This window comes from Myxocyprinus asiaticus, chromosome 5 (assembly GCF_019703515.2).
Source record: "Myxocyprinus asiaticus isolate MX2 ecotype Aquarium Trade chromosome 5, UBuf_Myxa_2, whole genome shotgun sequence".
NCBI classification, from domain to species: Eukaryota; Metazoa; Chordata; class Actinopteri; order Cypriniformes; family Catostomidae; genus Myxocyprinus; species Myxocyprinus asiaticus.
In genome coordinates this window covers 42,719,882-42,745,220 of record NC_059348.1, presented here as the reverse complement: position 1 = coordinate 42,745,220, position 25,339 = coordinate 42,719,882, and the positions used below count along the sequence as shown (strand labels likewise).

The 25,339-nt window shown below is 37.9% G+C and overlaps 1 protein-coding gene across 5 annotated transcripts in view; it reads left to right on the top strand.

Moving 5' to 3' along the window:
* The first annotated feature begins 213 nt into the window (after nt 1-213).
* The window catches only part of LOC127440513 (ephrin type-A receptor 4-like), an 81,682-nt gene continuing 56,556 nt past the window's right edge, over nt 214-25,339 (top strand). For 4 of the 5 annotated variants that reach the window (XM_051697137.1, XM_051697139.1, XM_051697136.1 and 1 more), the window contains exons 1-3: nt 215-392; nt 1,700-1,767; nt 4,216-4,879. In XM_051697137.1, coding sequence (XP_051553097.1) covers nt 302-392; nt 1,700-1,767; nt 4,216-4,879 — 823 coding nt within the window. In that variant the 5' untranslated portion in view covers nt 215-301. Of the gene's footprint in view, nt 393-1,699; nt 1,768-4,215; nt 4,880-25,339 lie in introns of all 5 variants that reach the window. The other variant, XM_051697141.1, reaches the window with a different exon arrangement.

Sequence of the window (25,339 nt, the reverse complement as noted above, 5' to 3'; positions counted from 1 at the left end):
TTTTTTTTTTTTTTTTTTATTTAAAAAAAATAAAAAAATAAAATTAAAAAAAAACGTTTTCTACTTATACATTCTTCAATTACCATGTAGGCTACCTGACAAATGGGCTGGCTATTTACCCGGGCGGACAGTCTGTTGACATTTAGTGTCTCGCTGTGACAGCCGCGTCAGGCAGAAAAGATCCGCCCCTTGGCGTTGTTCAGAGCGCTCTATGCATCACTCTCAAACGCTTATTCCACTGGGATAGACGCAACTTCGGTCCGTGCGCGGAGCGAAGGAGACGCATACCGAAATAACACCAATGGCTGCGCTTGTGTTCACAGCGACTTTTGCGCTAACAGTTTGGATACCGACTTTCGCATTAACCGCACGGGTCTACCCTCCTAATGAAGGTAAGGACTTGCCAAACCGACGGAGTAAACATTTATCCAAGAGTTGTTTTTTTATTTGGGGTTACGACTTGAGACGGTGTAGACTGCACACTATTTCTTTATGCCATCTGGGTTTTTTGGAACGTTGTCGCGTCAGCGAAAAAGGAATTACATATATTTTACATAAAGTCCCTTTGGGCATCTCCAAGTGTCTATCGTTTCCAAATCCGCAGACCTAATCGAAGACTGGGCCGCTGTTTTCATCAAACGAAGTTCAGTCAAACTCGGACTCTACTGGGACTGAACTAAACTGGTTCAACCTATTTCTGATTTTATTGGAATGCACACAGTCAAGTTTTTTTTTTTTTTTTTTTTTCTTCATAAAATGCGCACGGACGACAATGGAAAATATACCGTAGGCTATTGGTAACGGCGGTATTTTGACGGCAACTTAGGTTTTCGCGACGATGTTTATTTCTGTGGAGTGTTGAACGAAAATGTACGAATTTCGTGTATCGTAATCAACTGAGACGCGCAAAAGATAAATGAAACATGCATTTCAGTCTAATTTAACGGTCTCGGTTAAACTCTTGGAACTATCACTTTATACTGACTGCACGCATTTAATTTACGAATTGGAGTATGTTATAGCAACATTTTGGGGGGTATTAGCCAATATATATATATATATATATATATATATATATATATATATATATATATATATATATATATATATATATATACAACATCCGAAATTTAAGAGAGCTCTATTAGAATGAGCGCTGCAGTCAAATCTGCATTCGCAACGAAGCCAAATTGAACTGCTTATTTAAACCACTGGTGAAACTGATTCTGTAACGCTTAGAATTATAGAAGAATAGAAAATAATAAAAAATATACTGAGTATTACACGTCTTCATATTCCTTCATATTTGCGCTGCACATTCATTACCGGTCTCAAATGACTTAATTGTGCCTGCAAAACTCGGCTTGTAGAATATTGCTTAGCACAATGCATTATAAAGCAACCCTATAAAATATATACTTTGGCCAAATATTCGTCTGAATTATTTAACCATTCACAATACACTTATTATAAAGCAAACGGATATCTAACGTAAGCCTAAATCAGTTAAGGCTACTTCGAGGAAATTAGAAAAAAAAATAAATAAATAAATAAAAAATGAAAAATGGGTGCAGTTCGGAACAAATAGTGTAGCAACAGAAACAAGTTGTGACTTAAGATTTATTTTGATCTAGTCATTATGGATGCTGGACGTTGATCATCCATCATCAGTGACTCATGGCATCTTGTCTCTCCGCAGTGACGCTGCTGGACTCGAGAACTGTTCAAGGCGAACTGAAATGGGTTGCGAGTCCGACGGAAGGAGGGGTAAGTCCACAGGCACAGAGGAAAGAAAATGTTGTTTTTATTTATTTAATTTTATTTATTATTATTATTATTATTATTATTATTATTATTATTATTATTATTTTACGTGGAAAAACATTTATCTACAACTTACAATCCTCAAAGCTGTTAAATTAAAACTTTGTCTTGGAAACTATACACATTGAAAAAAACAAAACAAGACATTAAAAGACAACACTTATTAATCTTGATTAATACTAATTTATAAATAAAAAGTTGTTTATTGTTGGTTCATGTTAGCTCATGAACTCATGTTAACATATACAACATTTATTGGTATTAAATGTATTAGTTGGCCTGTATGTTGGAATTAAAATATCTATAGAATAGTCATTCATACATATAGAATGATGTATGTGTGTATGTATGTATGTATGTATGTATGTGTGTGTCTGTACGTATGTGTATAATTAGTTTTATTTTTTATTATTATCTATGTCTTGCAGCTGTTTTGTTTTTGTATTGTTGTACACTGGACGCTCCTGTCACCAAGACAAATTCCTTGTATGTGTAAGCATACTTGGCAATAAAGCTCATTCTGATTCTGATTCTGATTCTGATAGATTAGTAAGTGTTGTAAAATTATTGTTCATTGTTCACTTTACATTTTACCGACAAATTAAAGAACCTTTTTTGACCACAGCAGAACTGGACTGTAACCCAGAGGACTGTACAGGGTATTATTGAGGCCTTGCGATGTGCCAAAAACCACACAGAAAAGTGATGGAAAACAGCTTAAGAGGCAACACACTGCATTCGTTTTTGGATTGAAAGGATTTAAATGGCACACAAAGACTAATTATGACCTACACAAACATCTATAATTACAAATCCCGACAAATGAAATGGCATCGTTCTTTATAATTTGATGCTTTACGCAGGCTGATGAGTTTAAGTCCTTGTACTCAGGATAATACATTTTCAAATTATATGCTTTTAAAAATGCTAATATCTTTAGGTTATTTATGGGTTGTAGTCTAAGAATGAGTAGGCCTATAATGGAAACATATAGTATACTGTAGGCCTACCTGTCCTGACATCTTACGTGTTGAGAATTTGATGTTTTTCGGTTCATGCACCATCGTGGCCTATACATTTTTCTTTGGAGAGGCCAAAAGAAAATATTTACTTTAGTTTCAAATTACAGTTTGTAAAAACGAATCTCAGACTGGACCAACAAAAGCATATTTTCTTATAAAAAGGTTACTTTGGCCCCATTTAACATTAATTAATTGTATTTTCTGTACATGTAATCAATGTAATATGGACGTTGCCAGTGTTGCCAATAAAAATAAAATAAAAAAAAGCCTAAAATTGCATTTATTATGGAAAGAAAAACTTTCAATTATGTAGCTATGTTTGCAATATCTGAAGTGATCTTGGAACATTGTGTGAGGCAAATTATGGGCTCCATTTGATCAGGGATTCATTTAGTTACAGCACAATTAGGCTTCCTTGTTCAATCGGCCTGCTCTCTCTCTCTCTGTGCCAGCTTTGGTTGGTTTCAGGTTTAATGCTGAACTTGGTATTTGAGAAAATGTGGTCCCCCTCCACTGTTGCTTTATCTCATCAACCCAGTTGATTGACAGGGTCCCGGCAGAGCCCCCCTCCCTCGTGCGTTCGGGCCAAATGTACCGCTTTATCTGCGTGACAGCTGGGATTTCTACACTTTCTTCTTACAAAGACTAAAAAAGTGAGAAGAAAAGAAAGCATCATGGATCATGACAGGCCTTTTCAAAACTTTCCTTCATTCCATACATCTCATTTTAAACTCTCACCAGCAGGAAGCATCAAATTCTTAGACCGCATAGTAGTACAGTGGACTAATATGGGCTTAAACGTAACCAGGAAGTTACGCGGTGCATTTTTTAGAATACGTGTAAGGGTTTCACTAATGCTTTATTATTATTGTCTAAAACAATTGTTTTGAAACATTTAGGGGCCTTAAAATTTACTTTAAATATTACTGTTCAGAAATGGTTGTAGACTGTAGTGCATACCCAGATTTTTAAGTAGATACCACAGCCATTTATCTAAGATTTAAGGAATCATATTATCCTCATTTTGGTTATCAAACAATGTTCTTCTTTATCTCATATCTACAACAAGATCTTTAAGTCGCCATAAAGTTTCCAAACAATAGAGTTTATTTGCACTGCAGTGTAAAGTTTAAGTATTTAAAACTTGTTTTAAGCTCTGGAGCAACGCTTGCAGATAATAAGTAAACAGAAGCTGACAGATGTGTGATTAAATTCTAATCATCATACTGTAATCAAAGGAATCATTGCATTATTGCAGTTGTTGGTCTGTGGAATATCTCCAGCACTGGGCCTGGAATTGTGTGCACCTGCAGAGACAAAGTCTTGCTTGATACTTAACTCTCTCTCTATCTCGGTTTCTTTTTCTCAGTGGGAAGAGGTGAGCATCATGGATGAGAAGAATACGCCAATCAGGACGTACCAGGTATGCAACGTAATGGAACCCAACCAGAACAATTGGCTCCGAACAGATTGGATTCCCCGTGGCGGAGCCCAGCGCGTTTACATCGAGATCAAATTCACCCTGCGTGACTGCAACAGCCTGCCTGGAGTCATGGGAACCTGCAAGGAGACCTTTAACCTCTACTACTACGAGTCCAGCAATGACAAAGAGAGGTACATCCGAGAAAACCAGTTCACCAAAATTGACACCATTGCTGCCGATGAGAGCTTCACTCAGGTGGACATAGGAGACCGTATCATGAAACTGAACACAGAAGTGCGGGATGTGGGAATTTTGACACGGAAAGGCTTCTATTTGGCCTTCCAGGATGTCGGGGCCTGTATTGCTCTAGTGTCCGTACGGATCTTCTATAAGAAATGCCCCCTCACCGTACGCAACCTGGCCCAGTTTCCAGACACCACCACAGGGGCGGACACCTCATCTCTAGTGGAGGTACGTGGATCTTGCGTGGACAACTCAGAAGAACGGGAGGTCCCAAAAATGTACTGTGGAGCAGATGGAGAATGGCTGGTGCCTATTGGAAACTGTTTGTGTAACCCTGGCTATGAGGAACATGGCGGATCTTGCCAAGGTAAGAGCCTGGATAACTCACTTGCTCAAGTTCTTAAGTTCCTTGTGGCCGGAGTTTAAAGAAATGCGTCCATTGTGATTAGAAATGTATGCACCTCCCGCACGGAAAACAAAAAAGTAAAACAAACCCCAATCGCCGAGCAGCAGTATGTTTTATAATTTAAGGTTGCAAGGTGAGAGAACAATGAGATCATTATAACTGAAGCTGGCCTGGATGCACTTTTCCCCACAGGGATGTTAAAGTTTACTCAGATGTAGAAAGCTGGCCACTCAGCGCATCACTGTGGATTAAGCGAGCATTGCTATTCGAGAGGTATGGTTATGATTATGAATTGCTCTGTTTGATATCAAAACACCTCCCTGCAGATTTGCGCATGAAAAATGTTAGCGCTAATTATTTTGTTGGAGCAACAGCCATGTGGTTTATGTGCAGAATCCACTTAATTAGATAATGGGAGAAAACTCTCACGCAGACTTTTGCTTTCTCACTATCTCTCAAGAGCATGTGTGATGGTTTTCAGTTCACATTAAAAGGAAAGACGTAATTGGCGTAAGACTGACAGAGCTAGAGTGATTAAAGAAGAAAAGGAGAGTATCAGATAGATTGCTTCTGTCACCAGAGGGCCGTTCCTCTCTCTGTGCTGGCTTTTGATTCCCAGTGTCCATAGTCAGGCCATACAGCACTAAAGCGGTGATATAGTGTTTGGGGTAATGCTGAGGTCAGTGCAGGCAAAAAGGAAGAGCCAGAGGACATGTAGACAGTTTCAACACGCCCCTTCTTTTTTGTTGGTAAAACAAAACGCATCTGGTCCAGGAGAGGATCATCGCTTGAGCAGGGTGATAAACGGCTGACTGGCCAGTCCATTGGCCTTTATTTATGAGTGCTATCTCAGCGGGCTAATTGCATGACAAGTACGGGCTGTAATTTAGGGTTTCTGCGGGCCAAGGCAGGCAGGCGACATTCACCATGGGCGGTCTCACAGTGGATGTACTTGTGTGAGTTGTTAAAGGGGTACACTGGGAAAGGCCATTCTCTGGGATTGGGCAATTTCTCTAGGTCGCTCTTTTATTAGCAGAGCTCACTGGCAGCGACCGGGTTCCCCACTCGTTCCTTTGCTTTCTGTGACTCTCCCTCTGCTTCTCTTTTGCTGTTCAGCTATGATGAAATAAAGGCTGGAATTTACTAGGCACAGAAGGCCATTTCCACACAGAGACATTTTGTGGAACCGTCAACCTAAATAACTTTAGGGTTTGCAATATTGCTGAAACAATTAGTCGATGTTATCAACAACATCGACAAAAAAAATTGTCAACAAAAATTTTCATTATCGAATAGTCATTTGATGTAATTTAACGTAACATGAGATCGCATTAAACTCTAATGATGATGCACGAGATCAGCACTGCAGTTCGCGGCTGACTGAGGAGAGGAAGAATTACACAGCTCACAGTCCAGATGCACTCTAAACTTTCCAAACAGCTTCAGGTGATGTAGATCGTAAAGTATGAGGGAATTATAATGCAAAAATACAAAATAAGTAAATACAGAAGCACTCTCGTTGTGGAATAAGTGGAGCTGGAGCAAAACTTGCTTGTCGGGCGCCTTTAAAGGAAACACCCCGGCATTACATCTTAAATGCATTTATATTTAATGTGTTATAGCTTTATAAAAGTTCAAATAATATGGAAGCAGGTCATGTAAATAACTATAAACTCCAAAACTGGTATTTCTCTGTGCGTTCAGCACCTCTTCTATGAGTTGCGTGAAGTGTCCCAATCTAAGGGGGAGAGATTGAAACTGCACCCGGCTGAGGCACTCTCTGTCGCTGGGATGCTCATCCCTCAAGCGTGCAAGCTTAATGGAGCTAAATTATAACGTGGTGGCTCGCGACTTATTGTATCATAATATATGTCACTGTGCATTTCTTATCGTGAAGAAAATTGGCAATACGCAGATTTATTAATAAGAGAGAGTTTGTTTTTTGTGAGTTAAAGATGGCTTGAAGTGAACAGAAAGGTGAGAGGGTAGTCTTTGCCCCATTATACACTGCAACAAAATAAGTTTTTGATTTGTTTTTGTTTTGGCTTGTTTTCCAATATAAATATCTAAAACTCCTTTAAAACAATGTACATCGGGGGGCCTGGGTAGCTCAGGTAAAATACGCTGGCTACCACCCCTGGAGTTCGCTAGTTCGCTAGTTCGAATCCCAGGGTGTGCTGAGTGACTCCAGCCAGGTCTCCTAAGCAACCAAATTGGCCCAGTTGCTAGGGAGGGTAGAGTCACGTGGGGTAACCTCCTCGTGGTCACTATAATGTGGTTTGTTCTCGGTGGGGCGCGTGGTGAATTGAGCGTGGTTGCCGCGGTGGATGGCGTGAAGCCTCCACACGCGCTATGTCTCCGTGGCAACACGCTCAACAAGCCACGTGATAAGATGCGCGGGTTGACTGTCTCAGACGCGGAGGCAACTGGGATTCATCCTCCACCACCCGGACTGAAGCAAATCACTATGCGACCACGAGGACTTAGAGCGCATTGGGAATTGGGCATTCCAAATTGGGAGAAAAAGGGGAAAAATCCCAAAAAAAACAACAACAAAAAACAATGTACATTTACTTAAGGAACTATACTGCGGAAGAAAAATTGATTATTTGAGAATGTTGAATATAAGATTAAAAATACAAATATTTAAAAATATCCAAAAATCCTTTAAAAAATATGCATTCACCTGAGAGGCAGCATATACAATATTTAGACTTGCTTTTAGAGAATAGATCTTGAATATAAGTATATTTTGTCTTTACTGCACTTGCAGAAGTATAACCAAGTGAAAAAATACACTTATATACATAACACACTTATATTTAAGACTCATTCGCTTAAAGCAAGTCTAAATATCTTATATGTTGCTTCTCAAGTAAATTTATCTTGTTTTAAGGATTTTTAGACCATTTTAAATGGAAAACAAGACAAAAACACTTGATAACAATAGGATTTTTTTGCAGTGAATTTCTTTACTGAATAAAACTTAATAAGAAGTTTTTTTTTTCCTCTTTAATTCAGTGAATGTCAATTAGAGGTATTTTTAAAAGATGATTTTGTCCTCTTTATCTTTAGTAAGCATGTTTAATACAACCTTTTAAGTCGGGGCACAAGCTGAATAATCAGTTAAGAGCTAATGATTAATCGTTGCAAAAATCGCAGAATAGTCAAATAATCATTCTCATAATTGTTAGATTAATCGATTATCAAAATAATGTTAGTTGCAGCCCTAGTTTGCAACGATGATTTAATTACTTTGACATACTTGGAAGATGTCACTTTTTTTTTTTTCTCCCCAATTTGGAATGCCCAATTCCCAATGCGCTCTAAGTCCTCGTGGTGGCGTAGTGACTCGCCTCAATCTGGGTGGCGGAGGACGAGTCTCAGTTGCCTCCACGTCTGAGACCGTCAATCCACGCATCTTATCACGTGGCTTGTTGAGTGTGTTACCGCGGAGACGTAGCACGTGTGGAGGCCCACGTTATTCTCCGCGGCATCCACGCACAACTCACCACGCGCCCCACCGAGAGTGAAAGCCACACATTATAGCCACCACAAGGAGGTTACCCCATGTGACTCTACCCTCCCTAGCAACCGGGCCAATGTGGTTGCTTAGGAGACCTGGCTGGAGTCACTCAGCATGCCCTGGATTTGAACTCACGACTCCAGGGGTGGTAGTCAGGGTCAATACTCGATGAGCTACCCAGGCCCCCGGAAGAGGGCGTTTTTAACATTTCTGAAATATAATTTCTGCATTGGCAACTGCAGTCACCAAAACTTTACAGATTTAATTTCCCACTTCTCCACATCAATTAAAAACCCCTACAAAGTCCCAAAAGCTGATATTGTATTTCAAGATTTCTGGGCACTTGCGTGTTGTTTAAATGGAAAAGTTTGCAAACAGTGGATATTTGATATTGTTTAATGTGAAAAGTGACCAATAAAAAAGAAATCACACATGAAGTATTTGGAGCCTGCCTTTAGTGAAAAAAAAGATGTTGTCTTTATCTCCTTTTTTTATTAAAGAGATGTTTCGTGTTCAGTACAAGTTAAATTCAATCGACAGCATTTCTGGTATAATGTAGATTATCACAAAAAAAAAAACATTAACAATGGATGTGAATTGGGCCAGTCCATAAACATTAAAATACACACTATTTCAAAAGTTTAGCCACAAGACATTAATATTATACATGTTAACATGGTTTTAGTGTGATTAAAAACCAGCATGTTGTCATGGCAACAAAGATGTAATATTGGCTACATCCTTACACTGATAATGTTAAGAAGCGATGTTACCACACTAAAATCATTTTAACATGTTTATTGTTAACGTCTTGTGGCTGTACTTTGGAAACAGTGCGTATTTTAACATTAATAGACTGGTTCCATTCACTTCCATTGTAAGTGCCTTGCTATAACTGTGATTTTTGCTTTTCTATTTAAAGAAATGAGGAACGAGTCAAAATTATTTTCTGTGGTAATCAACATTATGCCACAAATGCTCTCAGTTGAGCTTAACTTGTATTGAACCCACAACATCCCTTTATCCATGGGCCTGTCATCATTGCCTGATTAAGCCATCAAATGCTGTTTTCAGATAGGCAACAGGGAGTTGCTTCCTGTTTCAAGGGGGTTCAAAAGGTGGCTTTCTCTCCCAGCATGGAGATGAGAGTCAGTCTGTTTAATAAGTCCATGCATGCAGCTAAGGCCTTGGTAGGGACGCCAAGGTTCACCTTCAATGTGAGGGCGTAGGAGAGGGCGAGAACTTTCTAAATGGGGCGTCCCTAGGACCTTGTGAAAAAAGCCCATTGAGGATAAGGTATACAAGCCCCATACCCCAGAACACATCAGTGGGACCCTTTCCCCAATTTTTTGAGAGGTTGGGATAGGGGAAGGGGGTGAGAGTGGAGGAACACAAGACAGGGTCAGGGGTGACCCCTGGCTTTATCCGCCTCCCAGGGGTCATGGATGAGATTTATTAAGATGTCAAAATTTTGACAGCTGCAGCCTAGACGGGCAGGTCCAAGTATAGAGGAGTGAGAAAAGGCCACAAAACAGCCACCTTTTGGTTGGTGAATGGAGCTGAGATGAGGCTAGAGGATTTTGCGCCTTTTTCTTTTTTATAAGAGTTTGTTGTTTTCTCACTGCTCATCTGCTGTGTTGAGTAGGAGGTGAGGACAGAGAGGAAATCTCTGCTTGGTAGTGGGCGTCCGACAAGCTGGAGACATGTAAGTGCCCGCTGAGGTGCTAGGCTGCAGTGGGAGAACGACAGCCCACTCTCAGTGTTTGTAGTGAAATAGCACATCGACATGTAGAAAAATTCACCCAACCAGTCTTAAAGGGATTGTTCACCCCAAAAATTAAAATTTTGTCATTATTTAATCAACATTATGTTATTGCAAACCCGTATGACTTTCTTTCATCTGCGGAACAAAAGGAGATAGGAAGAATGTTAGTCACCATTCATTTTGATTGCTCTTTTTTTCCATACATTTCTACCTATCTCCTTTTGTGTTCCACGGAAGAAAGTCATACAGGTTTGGAACAATAGGAGTGTGAGTAAATGACAAGCAAAACAAGCCAAACTAGGGATGCACAATATATTGGTGGCCATATTGGTATTTGCTGCTAAATGTGAATTTTAAAGTTATCAGTTATCGGTCCGATAAGGATATTTAGCCGATATATTAAAGCTGATAAATTATGGCTTTTTCAGGCACATGCTACTCACCATGTGGGTTTTGATTGATGCCTTCTGGCTTTGCTTTGGAGGATCATACTGGATCTGAGTAAACAGTATTTCTTTATGTCATGCATTTTGTTTCTTTTCTTTTTATATGTTAAAGCATATTTTTGTGTTTACAGTGAGTTTGAGACTTGTTTGCATTCCTTAGTTTTGTCTTTTCACAAGTTTGAATCAAGTGCAATGCACTGTATTTATAAAAGTAGCTCACTCGTCAAATTCATTTTAAATTGTAGAGTCATTATGCTTTTTTTTTAAAGGAAGTTGGCCAGAGGAATGTGCAATGTCTTTATTTAACTGGTTCAAAGTAGGCTACATGTGGTAAATGATTTAAAAGTTTTTGATATTTCTTGCAGGTTCCTTGTTTTCTGCAATTGAAGTTGTTTTAAAATAAAAACAATTACTTTACATGATTGATTTCATTAGAAGTGCTCCTTTATAAGGTGTGCCTTTTGTTTGTGTAACCAGACAGACAAAATGTAGATTTCTATCCAGATTTAGATTTATCAGCAAATATATCTGCTATCGGCCACAAATATATCCACTGAATTATCGGTTATCGTATCGGCCAAAATTTCCATATCGGTGCATCCAAAGCCAAATTACTGATACACTAAGTACACAAACATATCATGGCATTACTGCAAAAATATACCATAGATAAAACACAATGATGCCACCATGATGGTAATACCATGTTATTCTTTGAAGTGATTTACAGCACCATTTAAGAACCATGGTATTTGATTATGGTAATCAAATAGTACCATGGTAGGCTTTATAATATCATTATAAAGTAACATGGTATTACTCTTTCTGTCTGATACTTTCACTGAACCATGGTTCTGCCACAGTACTTTTTTAAAGGGTGTTAATGTAAAACAGACTAATGAGCTGCATTTAAGTAATTAGAAAGAAAAAGGTTTTTGAAATTGGCTATAAAACTAGAGCATGATGGGAAAGTGTGATAATTTGAAACATTGACCTTTGAATAAGAACAGACAGTAGCTTGTGTAACTGGAAGAAAAACGATGCTTGACAAGACATTGTTTATGTATGAAACCCGAGATAAACCCTCAAGAGAACAGAATATGTATCGACTTTACTGTGCAAAAGCACATTTTATTTCTAATCACACATTAAGCAAATTGATCTACTTAAGCAGAGATATTGATTGGTCTTCTCATGTGTTATTGTTGAGGTACAGCTTTTCTTGTGTATAAACATGGCTCTTTAGTGGTGTTTTGTCCATGTGTATACTTTTATTAAAAGGCAACACACAGTTTTTGTCTTTTTTGAGTTAGGGCTGAAATCAGGTTTCTTAGAATATGATTTAAAACCAAGTAACATTGAAGCCATTTTTCTCAGTTTCAGTCAAGAGTCCTTTCAAGGCAAGTCAGTCCACTCGGCGGCCATCTTGGGAATGCTCCCAGGCAGCTATTTTCTATGGATACAAATGATTTAAAAGTACAGCTCCTATCCACTTGAAATGGGGAAAGACCTGGCTGGAGTCACGTAATTCCAAAACGGTGTGTCAAGATTACGATCAAAGAACATATTTCAAATCAGCAGTAAAATCCGACAACAATGATATCATAAATTGTGCTTCTTTAGCTTTTTTCAGGCTGGTCTAGCTAATGCACATGTGCATTTTCAAGATGACTGATTGTCAACGTTTGTAACTAAAAGGTGATTGGCTGTTTTACCCTTTTCCACATCTGCCATATTGGGCTCCCATTCATTTGAATGCAGGTGGCCTGTCTTGGGATAAACAGTCTTTGGTTTCAGTGTTTCCGTAGTCAGTAGTGAGGGTTTGGGTGGTTGGAGGTGAGATGGCTGGTGGACTTCAGGGCGCTCAATTTTTTGTGTGGGCACGTTGTGCCGCCCCCAGCAAGATGTCGCCCATGCCTAAATCCGCACCTGTCCGTAGTGACTACAGTTTGCCATTGTAGGGCAGTATATGTATGTGCCAAATTAAAAAAAAGCTTGCGTGTGTACCTCTTTGCTGTCATAATTATGGGCAGGTGTAGGAGACTCATCATCCTCAGTTGTGCATCATTTTTGCTTTTTTTTCTGTTTAACAAAAACCAGTGCCTGCCAAAACACTCCTACCAATGAATATTCATCGCTTCCCTTTTTGCTTTTGATGGCAAGCACATATGTTGATTCTTGTCACGATCCTCCTCAGTTCTTCCCTATGCGCTCCTGCAACGGCCAGTGAATGGACTGTCAGCTGTTCCAGGAAAGAAAGATGGAGAGAAAGAGAGAGGAGATAGAGAGACGTGCCCTTTGATATCAAACAAATACGTCATTTGCATATTTCATGTGTCCATGAAATGCAAAACCACCAAACTTCTCTCTCAAAGACAATGGGCGGCTCGTCCTTTCAGAGAGAGCGAGTGAAGGTTGGGTCTATCCTCTACACCCTGTGATCATGGCAGCGTGCTGTATATGTATGAAATCATTTGGATAATATGATTTGGATGATTAAATACATTTTAATTTTTTTTTTTTTATCATCAGTTAACATTTTGCTAATTTTCGCCAGTCGACAGCACAATGATATGTCAAAAAATCCACCCAACACAAGACAGTTTTCAGCTCTCAGCAAATATGTCACACTTGAAATACACCTCATACTAGGTGTTATGGTATTACTGTAAAAATATACCAAGATACTATATTTTTGGACACTGCTGTGGTGGTAATACCATAGTATTTTTAATTACCTTACAGTTCCATAGGGTAAGTTTACCTAAAAATTCTAATTGGAATAAAAATTCTGCCATTTACCCAATATACTGTAATAGGGTAATCAGATAGGACCATGGCAGACTGCAAAAAAAAATTTTTTTGTCAGATAACCTAAAAAAACATCTAAATTAATTGAAGAGAACAGGCGGCTAATTTTTTATTGAGAGTGAGTGAAGTTTTGGTCACTTTGTGGTAATGACAACATACTGTGTACGTTTGAAGTCCTTTAGATTATATGATTTGGATGATTAAATACAGATCTTTTGAATCGTCTGAGTCCTGACGTTTTCAACAAAGCAATCTTCACATGCTGAGTTCAATCACTTAAGTGCGTCTGAATCTCTCTCTTTCTCTCTCTGTATGTGTGCTATTGCTTGCTCATGTGTGTGTTGTTCTCCTTGACCTCTTCCTGTCCATCATCATTCGGTGTTTCCATACGTAAACTCCCCTGACAGCTCGCAGCCCTTCAGTTGTCATGTTGTGATAGATGCACTGGGTGCAGAAATTGGCCTGAAGGACAGAACTGGTGTGAAGGGTGAGAGACTGCCTCCTCCCAACCGAACTGTTAGCACCCATGCTACCATGCTAATGCTAGCTTAGGATGAAGTTGCGCTGAGAAATGTCCTGACAACAGATTACTATGGAGAAAACTTTTGGTTCAAATTTCAGAAACATCCCCAGCTGAAATTTTTGATTGTATTAAGACTTTCTCTGAGGTTTGTTCTAAACAAAGTTTGGTCTGAACCAAAATCTAAAACGATATTAAAATTTCTTTAATACTTCTGGAGTTATATGAACTCCAATAAAAAATAAAAAACACAATAATAGACCTACTGAATAATGATTCTGCCACCTTTCTAAATTTTTTTTTTTTCTTTCTTATCTGTAGTCTTGCTCCAAATCATAGTTGAAAATTGACTTTTTTCCCCCTCTCTACAAAATAATGGATTACTCATTAAATATTGATCCATGGCATTTAATATTTTGGCATCAGAAAAAAAAAAAAAAAAAAAAAAAAAATGACACTGAATACCATATATTAATGCTATGTTTTTTGTCAGGATATGTTTCACGGTAATATCATGTCATTTTTACATCTGACTTTGAGTACTGTGTAAATACCATGGTATATGAATAATTTAATCATTCAGTGGTACACTACATGGCCAAAAGTATGTGTGGACACACAGGTGTTCAGGGGGGTTCAAATCTGTGCTGTCTAGTCAAGTTCTTCCACTCTTGATACAGTAAACCATTTTTATGGACTTTGCTTTGTACACAGGGGCATTGTTTTGCTTGAACAGAAAAGGTCCCTCCCTAAACTGTTGCAACAAAGTTTGATTCACGCAATTTTCTAGAATGTCATTGAATGGCGTAGCATTAAGATTTGTTTTCAATATAATTACTGGAATAGCCAAGCATGTTAATAAGAATGGGGTGTACACATGTACATTTGGTTATGTAGTGTTTATATCAAGCTAACATGGTATTGCCATCTGATACGATCACTGCACCGTGGCACCACTTTAGAACGTTTTTTGTAAATAACAATTTTTGGATAGTTTCTGCTTAATTCATTTATTTCAGTGTCCTTGATAAATTCACAAAATTTCCCAAAAGACTGTTGAAACCACAAGCTAAGCATTTTTCGCTAATGCGAACTACACTAACGCATCTCCTTTTGAGCAATTCTGATACCGCTAGTCTCATCTCTCAGGAGTTTAATTGTATTTGAATTATGCCATCTGGCACACGTTGTTCAGTAGCGGCAGTCTGGATCAGTTAGATCAGAAGAGCTCTCTTTAAGCGGCTACGGTATAGCGGCATGGACAGCGCTGTCTCAGCGTCCTCTTGTAAGGGTAAATATCTTTTAGAGTGGATGAGCCTTATTGACTCACTGCTTGAGAGTCTGTCCACCCATTCTCCCTGATTAACCCAAGATCCATTTAGCCGTTGCTCTCCACACATGCTTCATGCCAAAGGGTCCGTGTTCATTTGACAACATGTCCATCAACAGCATACGTGATAGGCCAACACAGCTACTTATTCGAACCTCCCTGTTAGTTAATGCATGGATCCTTTCTATTTTCACTCCCTTAAGTTGGCTTCCTCCCAGAGAGGTCAGAGTTCAGCCTGAACTGGTGTCAGCGGGGGGGTTGATGGCAGGGTGGAGACAGAACGAAAGGAAGACCCGAGCCATCATTTTCCTCTAAAAGAGCCGTTAAAGCAGCTGACCTGTTTTATGCAAGGGGGCCATGGATAACTTTACAGTCAGCGCGACTGCTGCGCTCCTTTGTCTTTGGTTTTGATTTGGATGCTGCCAAAAATTTTCTCTGTACAAACGCACCAGATGGAGCCCATGAATGCAGTTGTTCTTTTTCACTAATGAAGTGTTTATGAAGGCATAATATGAATGGTTCGAATCATGATGATGGATGGCACAAATTAATCTTAGTGCTTCCAGTTCGAACAAAATGGCAAACTTTTTCTCTACAGTATGAATGACAAGAACTGAAGTGACTTTTTGTTTTCGCACTTAAAGGTGAAGTGTTTAATGTCTGCGCCACTAGCGTAATCAATTGGAATTGCAAAAATAATGACCCCCCTCTGCCATTTGTCAAAAAAAGATAGTCTCTCCCCCAAACTCATGCCATTGGTTGAACTGTTTCTATGTCGGGCTGGTTGTGATGTAAAAAAAAAAAAATAGAGCACTGTATTGATTGCACTAAAGTCACAGTGTTTACACTTTCCGTGGAGATACAAATGGTTTACTCATGGTTTGCACATTAAGCTGGGTTTGGAGTAGCAGTCGATATATCGCTGAGGCCGATAAATCGGCCGATATTCTGACTTTTTGAATTATCGGCATCGGGCGATAAATTTTCCCATTTGGCCGATTTGTTTCTTGAGGGCGCTGAGAATCGCCTGCTTGCATATGAAGCGACTGAGACATGTAACGACCTGTCACGGTTCGTTTTCTTGTTACATTCCATCGTGTTACTACAATAATAGATTGTTGTGCAACACAGTCTCATTTAAACGGTAGGTATATCAGAGCCGTGGCAGATGCATTTGAGCTCATAATGTTAAAGTGTTCACCTGTTGCGTTCTCCCTCTCTCTCCTCAACAGTTCCCTGTAACTTTTCTTGTCTATTGATAAAAAGGCAAATATCAATAAAACTAATATCATATACCATCTGCAAATATGCACATATCTCGCATTTAAACAGATGTAATAACCCAACCTCACACAACTCAGCAGATCCAGCATCCTGTGGAGCGCTCATCTAATATCTTCATCTGAAGCGCGTATTCCATCAGTCAGAATCAAAACTTCAGGATCAGGGTCAAAAGTTGATCTGATTCCCAAATCATAACGGTCAGTCTGTGTCAATCCAAGCAGGCGATCCAGGCAGTTTAAACTGTCAGGAGATTGAGGCTCACGCTGGACCCGCACAAGCACATGTGTGCAACTTCAAGGCTGCGTCCGAAACCAGGAAAATGCTGCCTCCGGAGGCTGTATACGGAGGTAGGATGAAAATAAGGTGCTTTTCAAACTGTTCGGAGACCAGTTTCCTTAAGAGTTCCATTCATTCAAAACAGCTGTCAGTTAAGCCATTAACTGATTAGGCAGCAAAGTAGCTGCCTACATTTTCGGATGCAGCCCAAAGTAAAAGCGCTTCACTTGTGCTATAAATAAATGTCATATTCACTATTACTGTATGTACAATTGGTTTGATTCTATATTTTTTGAGAAAATGCAATTGCTATCGTGGACATGCCATCCATGTTTGCTGGACTACTGTGTGTACTGTTATTTCCTTCTTCCTAATATATTAACAATTTCTTCATGTGCAAATAAATTGCTAAAATTTGATGACTAAACAGAAATCTGAAGAAACTGCAATCTACCATTTAAAATAATATTATTTTTTTAGTTTTGTGTGCAATTGAGTAAATATAGTGCTAAATAAGAGTTTATAATATATATATATATATATATATATATATATATATATATATATATATATATATAGTATAGTATATAGTAATTTTATGTTTGTTATTTACTGTATTAAATTGTGTGATATATCGGCATTGTATCGGCCTATCGACCACCCTGCTCTCTGGATATTGGCATCGGCCATTAAAAAACCCATATCGTTCGACCACTAGTTTGGAGAAAGTATTTACCAAAAAATTACACAATTTACCTTTAAAGGGATAGTTTACTCAAAAAATGAATATTCTGTGATTTTGTTTCTTCTATGTTAGGCAGAATGACGTTCTCAGTCACCATTAAATTCCATTGCATTTTCTTTCCATACAATAAAAGTTAATGTTGACTGAGACTAACATTCAACCTAACATTTCCTTTTGCGTTCCAAGTAAATGATGACAGAATTTTCAATTTCGGGTGAATCCCTTAAAGGTACATATGCAAACATTGGTGAAAGAAATGCTATTCATAAAAGCACACTAAAGCAGTCTTTGCCCAAACATTTGTACTCAAGGATTCCTGACTGGAGTGCCCTTCTAAAAATTCTCTCTCTGCACTTCTAAAAAGAGCTCCGATAGGACGTCAGTTAACAGATGTCAATTAGCTGAGAGTGTGTCTACAAGAACAGGAGCTGGAGAAAAGACAGACTTTGTAATGGGATTATTTTGGGGGTCGGCAGACCTGTTTCCACAGTGCAATGCAACACTAGTGATAAGCCCGAAGGGGTCACTGCGGCGACTTCACAATGCACATTAATTCCGGTAATTATTTGGAGGGGTTGAAGCATGGCTTGATCTAATACTCGCCATTAGACTTGAGGGTTTATTTCATTCCTGGGGTTTCGCTGAAATGGATTAGTCTCTCTCAGACCAGCTGCTGTGGAAAAAGCCACTCAGTTTGTCACTGAATGCAATTAGATTTGACTTTATGTCTTTGTTAGCGCTGAGAGAAAAACGCGGAAGAGTGGGAGGGGAGGATGAAGAGCATTTGCTGAAGCTCTTCAGTGTACGTAAATCTCACAGAGGAGTTTTTGCTAAACATAAAGGAATGCAAGCCTTAAATAGCAGCATTAAAATGGAGCTACACATTGTTGCTTGGCAATTTGTTTTCTTTAAATAGTAATGGTGACATCACAGAATAATGATAGTGAACATTATTCAGTAGGCCTAGTGAGACAGTAGATCAGCTGTTTTTAAAACAGCTAGGGCTGAAACACCTAATCGATAAAATCTATTTTTTTCAATAATGGAAATCATCAACAACGAATTTCATTATTGATTAGATCGATATATGCACGGAGAAGCTCCGTCAGTGACATCACTTTACAACCCGGTGAAAAATGTGTTGTATTACAAAACTCGTTTGAAAAACAACAGAGACAATTTGAAGCGGAAAAAACACGACCTAAGTTGTTCGGCACACAAGAGCACTTTGTACTCATAATAAGCATACAGTTTCATGTGCAGTGATTGCTGCATCAGGTGTGTTGAAAAAGTGGTTGTGCTGTTTGATGCGCTTAAGGGTTGTTTCTCTCCAGCACCTGACTTACATTTAACTGCTCTTTTCTGTTTTATACATGTTATGAATTCAAAATCAGGTGCGTATGTCTGCGAATTTCGCAAAACTGTTTGTTTTAACCACATACGAATCTCCGTTAAACTTCACTGAGCAAGCGAACGCGCATCCACATCAATCAAACCGATCGCAATGGAGAAAGGGTCAGGAGCGCAATAACTTTGATTAAACTCGTGCATCATCATACCACACTTTCAATGTAATCAATTGTGCAGCTTTCACTGATCGCACGATTATGTCTCAGAGATCAAAGTGTGCAGTTTAAAGTGTTTTAGATTGTTTCTCATCATGTAAGTGCATGTAATACAATGAGCACCGGGATGAGACTTTTCAGCGCGAGAGTGAATATGCACTGCGTTTACAGATTATTGTACTATATTAAACTGTATATGCTGGATATAATGTGCAATAATGCTAAGGGTCCTGATATTTGATCATCCTGATAATGCCAAATGTAATGTCTGATTCCACCAGTGAATTTATACCATGGCAAACATTATTTTACTGGATAAACATACACATATTTTTGAAAAGAATACTTTAGAAAAATGTAATCAGTGACAATACTATTTAAAAACCAACAAAATTCATTTAAAATACTTAAAATGTATGTAATCAGTGACAGTGTTCAAGCATATGTATCTAACATAATTATGTTAGAATTATAATAATGGTGTCACCATTGCTGTCTGCTGGGCTAATTTTTTTGTCCTACTCCATACCCGATGGATAATTTTACTCTTTAATGAACGGTACTTTTTGTTCTACAAAGTTTTACAAGAAAAGAAAGGTTTTGCATATGTCCTGAAAGTAATAATAATAATAAATTCAAACTTAACTTTTCATGATTCAGGCTTTGTTTAAAGTTTTGTGAGAGTATAGAATCATGAATTCATTCAATTTGAACCAAATCCTTTATCATTTCTGTTTTTTTTTTTTTTTTTAAATCATATATTGATAAAATACAGGAAATAAAAGTTTTTATCTGATTAATTGATTAATCAAAGAAATAATTGAAGATTAATCGATTATCAAAATAATCATTAGTTGCAGCCCTAAAAACAACTTTTCCAGTGACAAGCTACATTTAGCATCATAAAATGGTAGATTGCCAACTTTTATATCACATTGCATCGAGCATGCATATGTTTTGTAGATAGTTTTCTAGTTCTGTATCATGTATCATCATAAAAGACATTGCCTGATTGAATAGCTTTAAAGTAGTTAGCTACTTTTTGGTAATACCTTGAAGTGTAGCTAACTACTTTTTAAATGGGTAACTTGTTTGATTTTGAACCATTTTGATCATGTAATACAAGATGAAAACAATGCATTTTACCAAGTATTGAGTAGAAAGAAGACTGTAATCTGAGAACTTTCTTTTTGTGCAGTTAAAGCAACTTTCCATTAGCAGTAGTCGCAGTGGTGGATATTAACAAAACACCCACTTCATGAAATGATTTCTTCACTAAGTTGCTCCATATTTCACCGAAAGCTCTTATACGGTTAAATCAATATGCAAGTAAGGAACCCAGCTCAAGCATTTTATAATTATCACACACACTCTGCTGTGTGAACGACCCTTAACAGGATTACGAATGTTGTGTGGGTCCTCTAACACATGTGGCTCACTGAAATAAGCCAAGTATGTTCTCTTAAAGGGACAGTACAAAAAACATAAAATTCTGATAATTTACTTGCACTTAGGTTGTTTCAAACCCAAATTATTTTCTTTCTTCCCGGGAACACAAAGGAGATGTTAAGCAGAATGTTAGGGACTGACAGCTCAAGTTCCCATTCAGTTTAATTTTTTGGAAAAGTGTTCTCAAAGTTTCTCATAAAGAAAGAAACTGATATGGGCTTGGAACAACATGAGGGTGAGTAAATTATGAAAATCAAATTTTGGGGATAACTAAACTTTTAATATGTGTGCGTACTTACAGACTTGCATAACCCATCCCCCCACACACGTCCTTCACTTATATTTGTACTACTCAACCTTCAAAAACTAACATACATGACAAAAAAAAAGCATGAAATTGAAAAAGAGAGTGTTGCAAACTGTAATTCAGTCATCGTTGCCATGGTGTTGACACATTTACCCTTTAATAGCCCTGCTGGATATTAATCTGAGAATACAAAACTCCTTCTCGCTCACCACCTCGTCCACACACACCTCTGCTTTGAGGCACAAGTATGTGACCACAGTGAGCACAACACACATACATATAGCCTGTGGCTCAGGCGTTCCACCACAACCCATAGCCCTTTGCATGTGCGTTCCATATATCGGAGAAATTCTTGTGCTGTGTCAAATATTGGCCTACTTCTGCAAGAGAGCCAATTTATTCTCTAATACAAATGTCATTTTAGTTTATTTTATCTGTGATTTGTAACTACCTTGGCTCTGGTTTGTTACATGTAATCAAACAATTCTGATTAAACAGGTAGTGTTGGCTCTAAGTTCTAATTGCATGAGTCGTCAACACCTATAAGGGTGAGATTCTCATGAAACCTGTCAAGAAAATGTTCTGGTCCAATTTTACTCCAAATTCAAAAGAAATAATAAGAAATGACGTTTTGCAAAAAGAAAATGAAGCCTGTTTTTAGGGCCATCAAGATTAAAATGTTTATATGACGCACCCCTAAATTCTCATTACTGTAATGCGGAAAAGGTTGGTCATTATAATATTCTCATTACTGCAACGAGAAAAAAATATATATATATTATTTAAATTGTAAAGTATTTATGCATCATAGCAGAAGTACTCCCTTGGTACTGTCTTTCATTTACACATCCCCCCCCCCCCCACCCCTCCCTGTAATTTAAAAAGTAGTAGTGATAGTGAGAATCATCATTCAATATCAAAAAATATTAATGGTCTAAATCTTTGCCTCATTTTCACTATGCAAAATAGAATTGTATATTTATTTGTATTGATTTGGGGTTAAATATGACCAGGACGTTTTCTTGACAGGTTTCTTAAGAATCAGCCAGAGTCCCTGTAAACATTTAACCATACATTCAATGGCCATGTCCTCACAAAAAGTTTTTCAGTTTCCTAACATCATCATTTTCCAAAGTATACGATACAAGAGAGCATTTTTGAAAATCTCTGTTTTCTGTGGAGGATAACGCTGTCCATTTTTGATGAGAGGCATAAACATCAATAAACATAATGACTTTATTTTTTATTTTTTGCAAAAACATGTGGAACGTGGCTAATATTAATGCATCAAATTGCTATGTTGCTTGGCAACCGCAAACAGCCTACAATGAAATTAATGAACTACATTACTAGGTGGAAGAGTTGTTTATCCTGATTAATATTCATAAATGTAATTGTTTATTGAACATTTGTGTCTTTTATCATACTGCTGTTGCCGGTATTTTTTAAAAGCAATAAATAGATAAAAAGAGGTTTTAGGCACTCCACCTTGCTTTCACAGTGTTAAAATCACTGTATCGCATTGTTAAATGCTTTATTTTACCTGCTCAGTTTGGAATTTTGAGGAGACTGCCTGTTTCTCCAACGCAGTGGTCTCCATGTCATGAGCTTGGTACTGGCGTTTTTAAGGCACAGATTGCTCGTTATGTGAGCGCGTCCATTCAGTGGGCAGCACAGTGCATTCTCCCTGTCTTTGTGTTGCAGCTTCACTTTGAAGGCCCTTGGCTGAGAGGAGGTGGGGGACCAAACATTTGCATGTCAAAAGCTCCCTGAATCAATAAGGGCCTTTTCTATCTCTCCTTTTCCCTCTCATTCTCTACCTTCCTCTCTCTCTATATCACTACCCAGGGGCCACGACCCACTCTGGCATCTACCAGCAGCACACAGACCTTCTCATTTATCTGTGTTCACTGTGGTCCTCACAGACCAACTGTATCATAGGTGCTACCTTAATAAGATCACTGTGGGAATGAGAAATGGGAAAACTGATGCCCTTACTTACGGACCACAATCATTTTCAAGCTTTACATAGAGGTTTTCTTGGTTATTTTGGCCATTTTGGGCAATTTTATCAAAAGGAACCTAACAGAGAGAGCAGGATATGTGGGAGAATGAGATCGGGAAATTATATAAGTATATAAGTCAGACTTGAATTTGCGTCCACTGTAGAAGTGCCATATCAGACCAAATGTGCTGCTGGTAGTCCACAGCTCCAAGAAAAATGGGAGTACAATTCATCACAAAATTTTTAGGTTTAAACGTGTAGTTAAAAATGGATAGTTGCAACTGTAAATTCTGATTGGATGACTCACGTTATAACTGATAGAATATGTCACATACTTGTACAGAAAAAGCCGTTGTCGTATATGTATCATATATTTTCCCAAATACAAGTGGTTTAAATAAGTACATAATGTGTGTGCTCAAATATAACAATAATTGTGTATATATATATATATATATATATATATATATATATATATATATATATACACACACACTACCGGTCAAAAGTTTTGAAACTCTTACTCATTCTTTATTATAATTTTATTTTTTTACATTTTAGAATAATAGTAAAGTCATCAAAACTATGGAATAACATAAATGGAACTATGGGAATTATGTTGTGACTAAACAAAATCCAAAATAAATCAAAACTGTTATATTTTAGCATCTTCAAAGTAGTCACCCTTTGCCTAGAATTTGCAGACATGTACTCTTAACATTTTCTCAACCAACTTCTTGAGGTATCACCCTGGGATGATTTTTAAACAGTATTGAAGGAGTTCCCATCTATATTGGGCACTTATTGGCTGCTTTTCTTTATTATTTGGTCCAAGTCATCAATTTCAAAAAGTTTTTTATTTTAAATTAAATGTTAGTTTTATAATGAAATAAATTAATATGGTGGCACAATTATATTTTTGTCTACAAAACTAATTTCAAACATTTAAACATACATCTTCAGATCAAAAGATTTTTAAGATCATGAGAAACATTTCAGTCAAGTGTTTCAAAACTTTTGACCGGCAGTGTGTGTGTGTGTATGTGTGTGTGTATATATATATATATATATATATATATATATATATATATATATATATATATATATATTTATTTTTTTATTTTTCATATATGGCCATATATCAGATTTCTGTATGAAAAAACACCATGTTGCTACATTGCTTGGCAGAAACAGCTCACAGTTAGGGAAATGAATATTACACTTTATATGAATAGCCTATATTATAAAGAATGGATTGTTCTGATAATTATTAATTATGAATTTAATGTTTATTAGACATTGATGTCTTTTATCACACTATTGTTGCTGCCGGATTATAAAAGTGAAATCACTGTGATCCACAGCCTCTTAGTGGCTTAATGCTTGAAAAGGTTTTAAAACAGAAAATAAATCGAATCTGGATGATTTCTCTCACAAAATCTCTCTTTTAACTTCACCATGTGTTGTCGAAGCACGTCCCACTGGTACTGGCTGTGGCCCAGCTCAAAGTAGCCCTTTGCAGTCTCTTTGGTCTGGCTGCTGAACAATATAAGTGGATGGGACACGGCCCGTTCTTGTCGGTGTCAGCTCTTCAAGTGAGCACCACTTAGCCAGAGTTCAGGCCAGACGGACCCGCCCCAATCCCTCTGCAGAATTTAATATAGTAGTCCTGTGCCGGTATTGAGAGCCAACTGCCAAGCCTGCTTGAAAAGAGTGCGGTTTGCTAACGATTGTAAGAGTAATTCCGCCTTCAGTTCTCTGAGATGTGTTGAAAGAGACAGACAGGGCTGGGGGGGTGCTTATGGAGTGCCAGAAATGTGATTGTGGGCCAGAGCTTTTACAGTGAGGGGAAAAGAGTTGGCTGTGCAATGAGGGGACAATGATTCTGTGCCCTCTGGAGCGAGGTAATTATTACCACAAGTGAGTAGTGGAAAAAGACCTAAACAGAGAGAGAAAGAGAAAGTGATGAAAAGAGAAAGTCGGTGAGAGTTTGTGTGGAGAAACTGTATAGCTCAAAAAACTAGTGAGCTGCCTACCTGGGTATAACTTCAAAAATAAAACTTCTATCTTATTTAGGCCTACTCTCCCGCATGACATCCTTTCTTCCATGGAACACAAAAGAAGATATATGGCAAAATGTTAGCCTCAGTCACCATTCACTTTCATTATGAAAGTAAATGGTGACTGAGGCTAACATGAACAACAGCTCCTTTTGTGTTCCACAGAAAAAATAAAGTCATACATGTTTGGAACAACATAAGGGTGAGTGAAGTTTCATTTTGGGTGAACTATGCGTAGAGGTGTAATGGTTCTCAGTAAAAAACCTAACTTTACGGTTTGCCACCCACGGTTCGGTATGCATTGGCACAGTGGTTCACCTCAAGTTTAATAA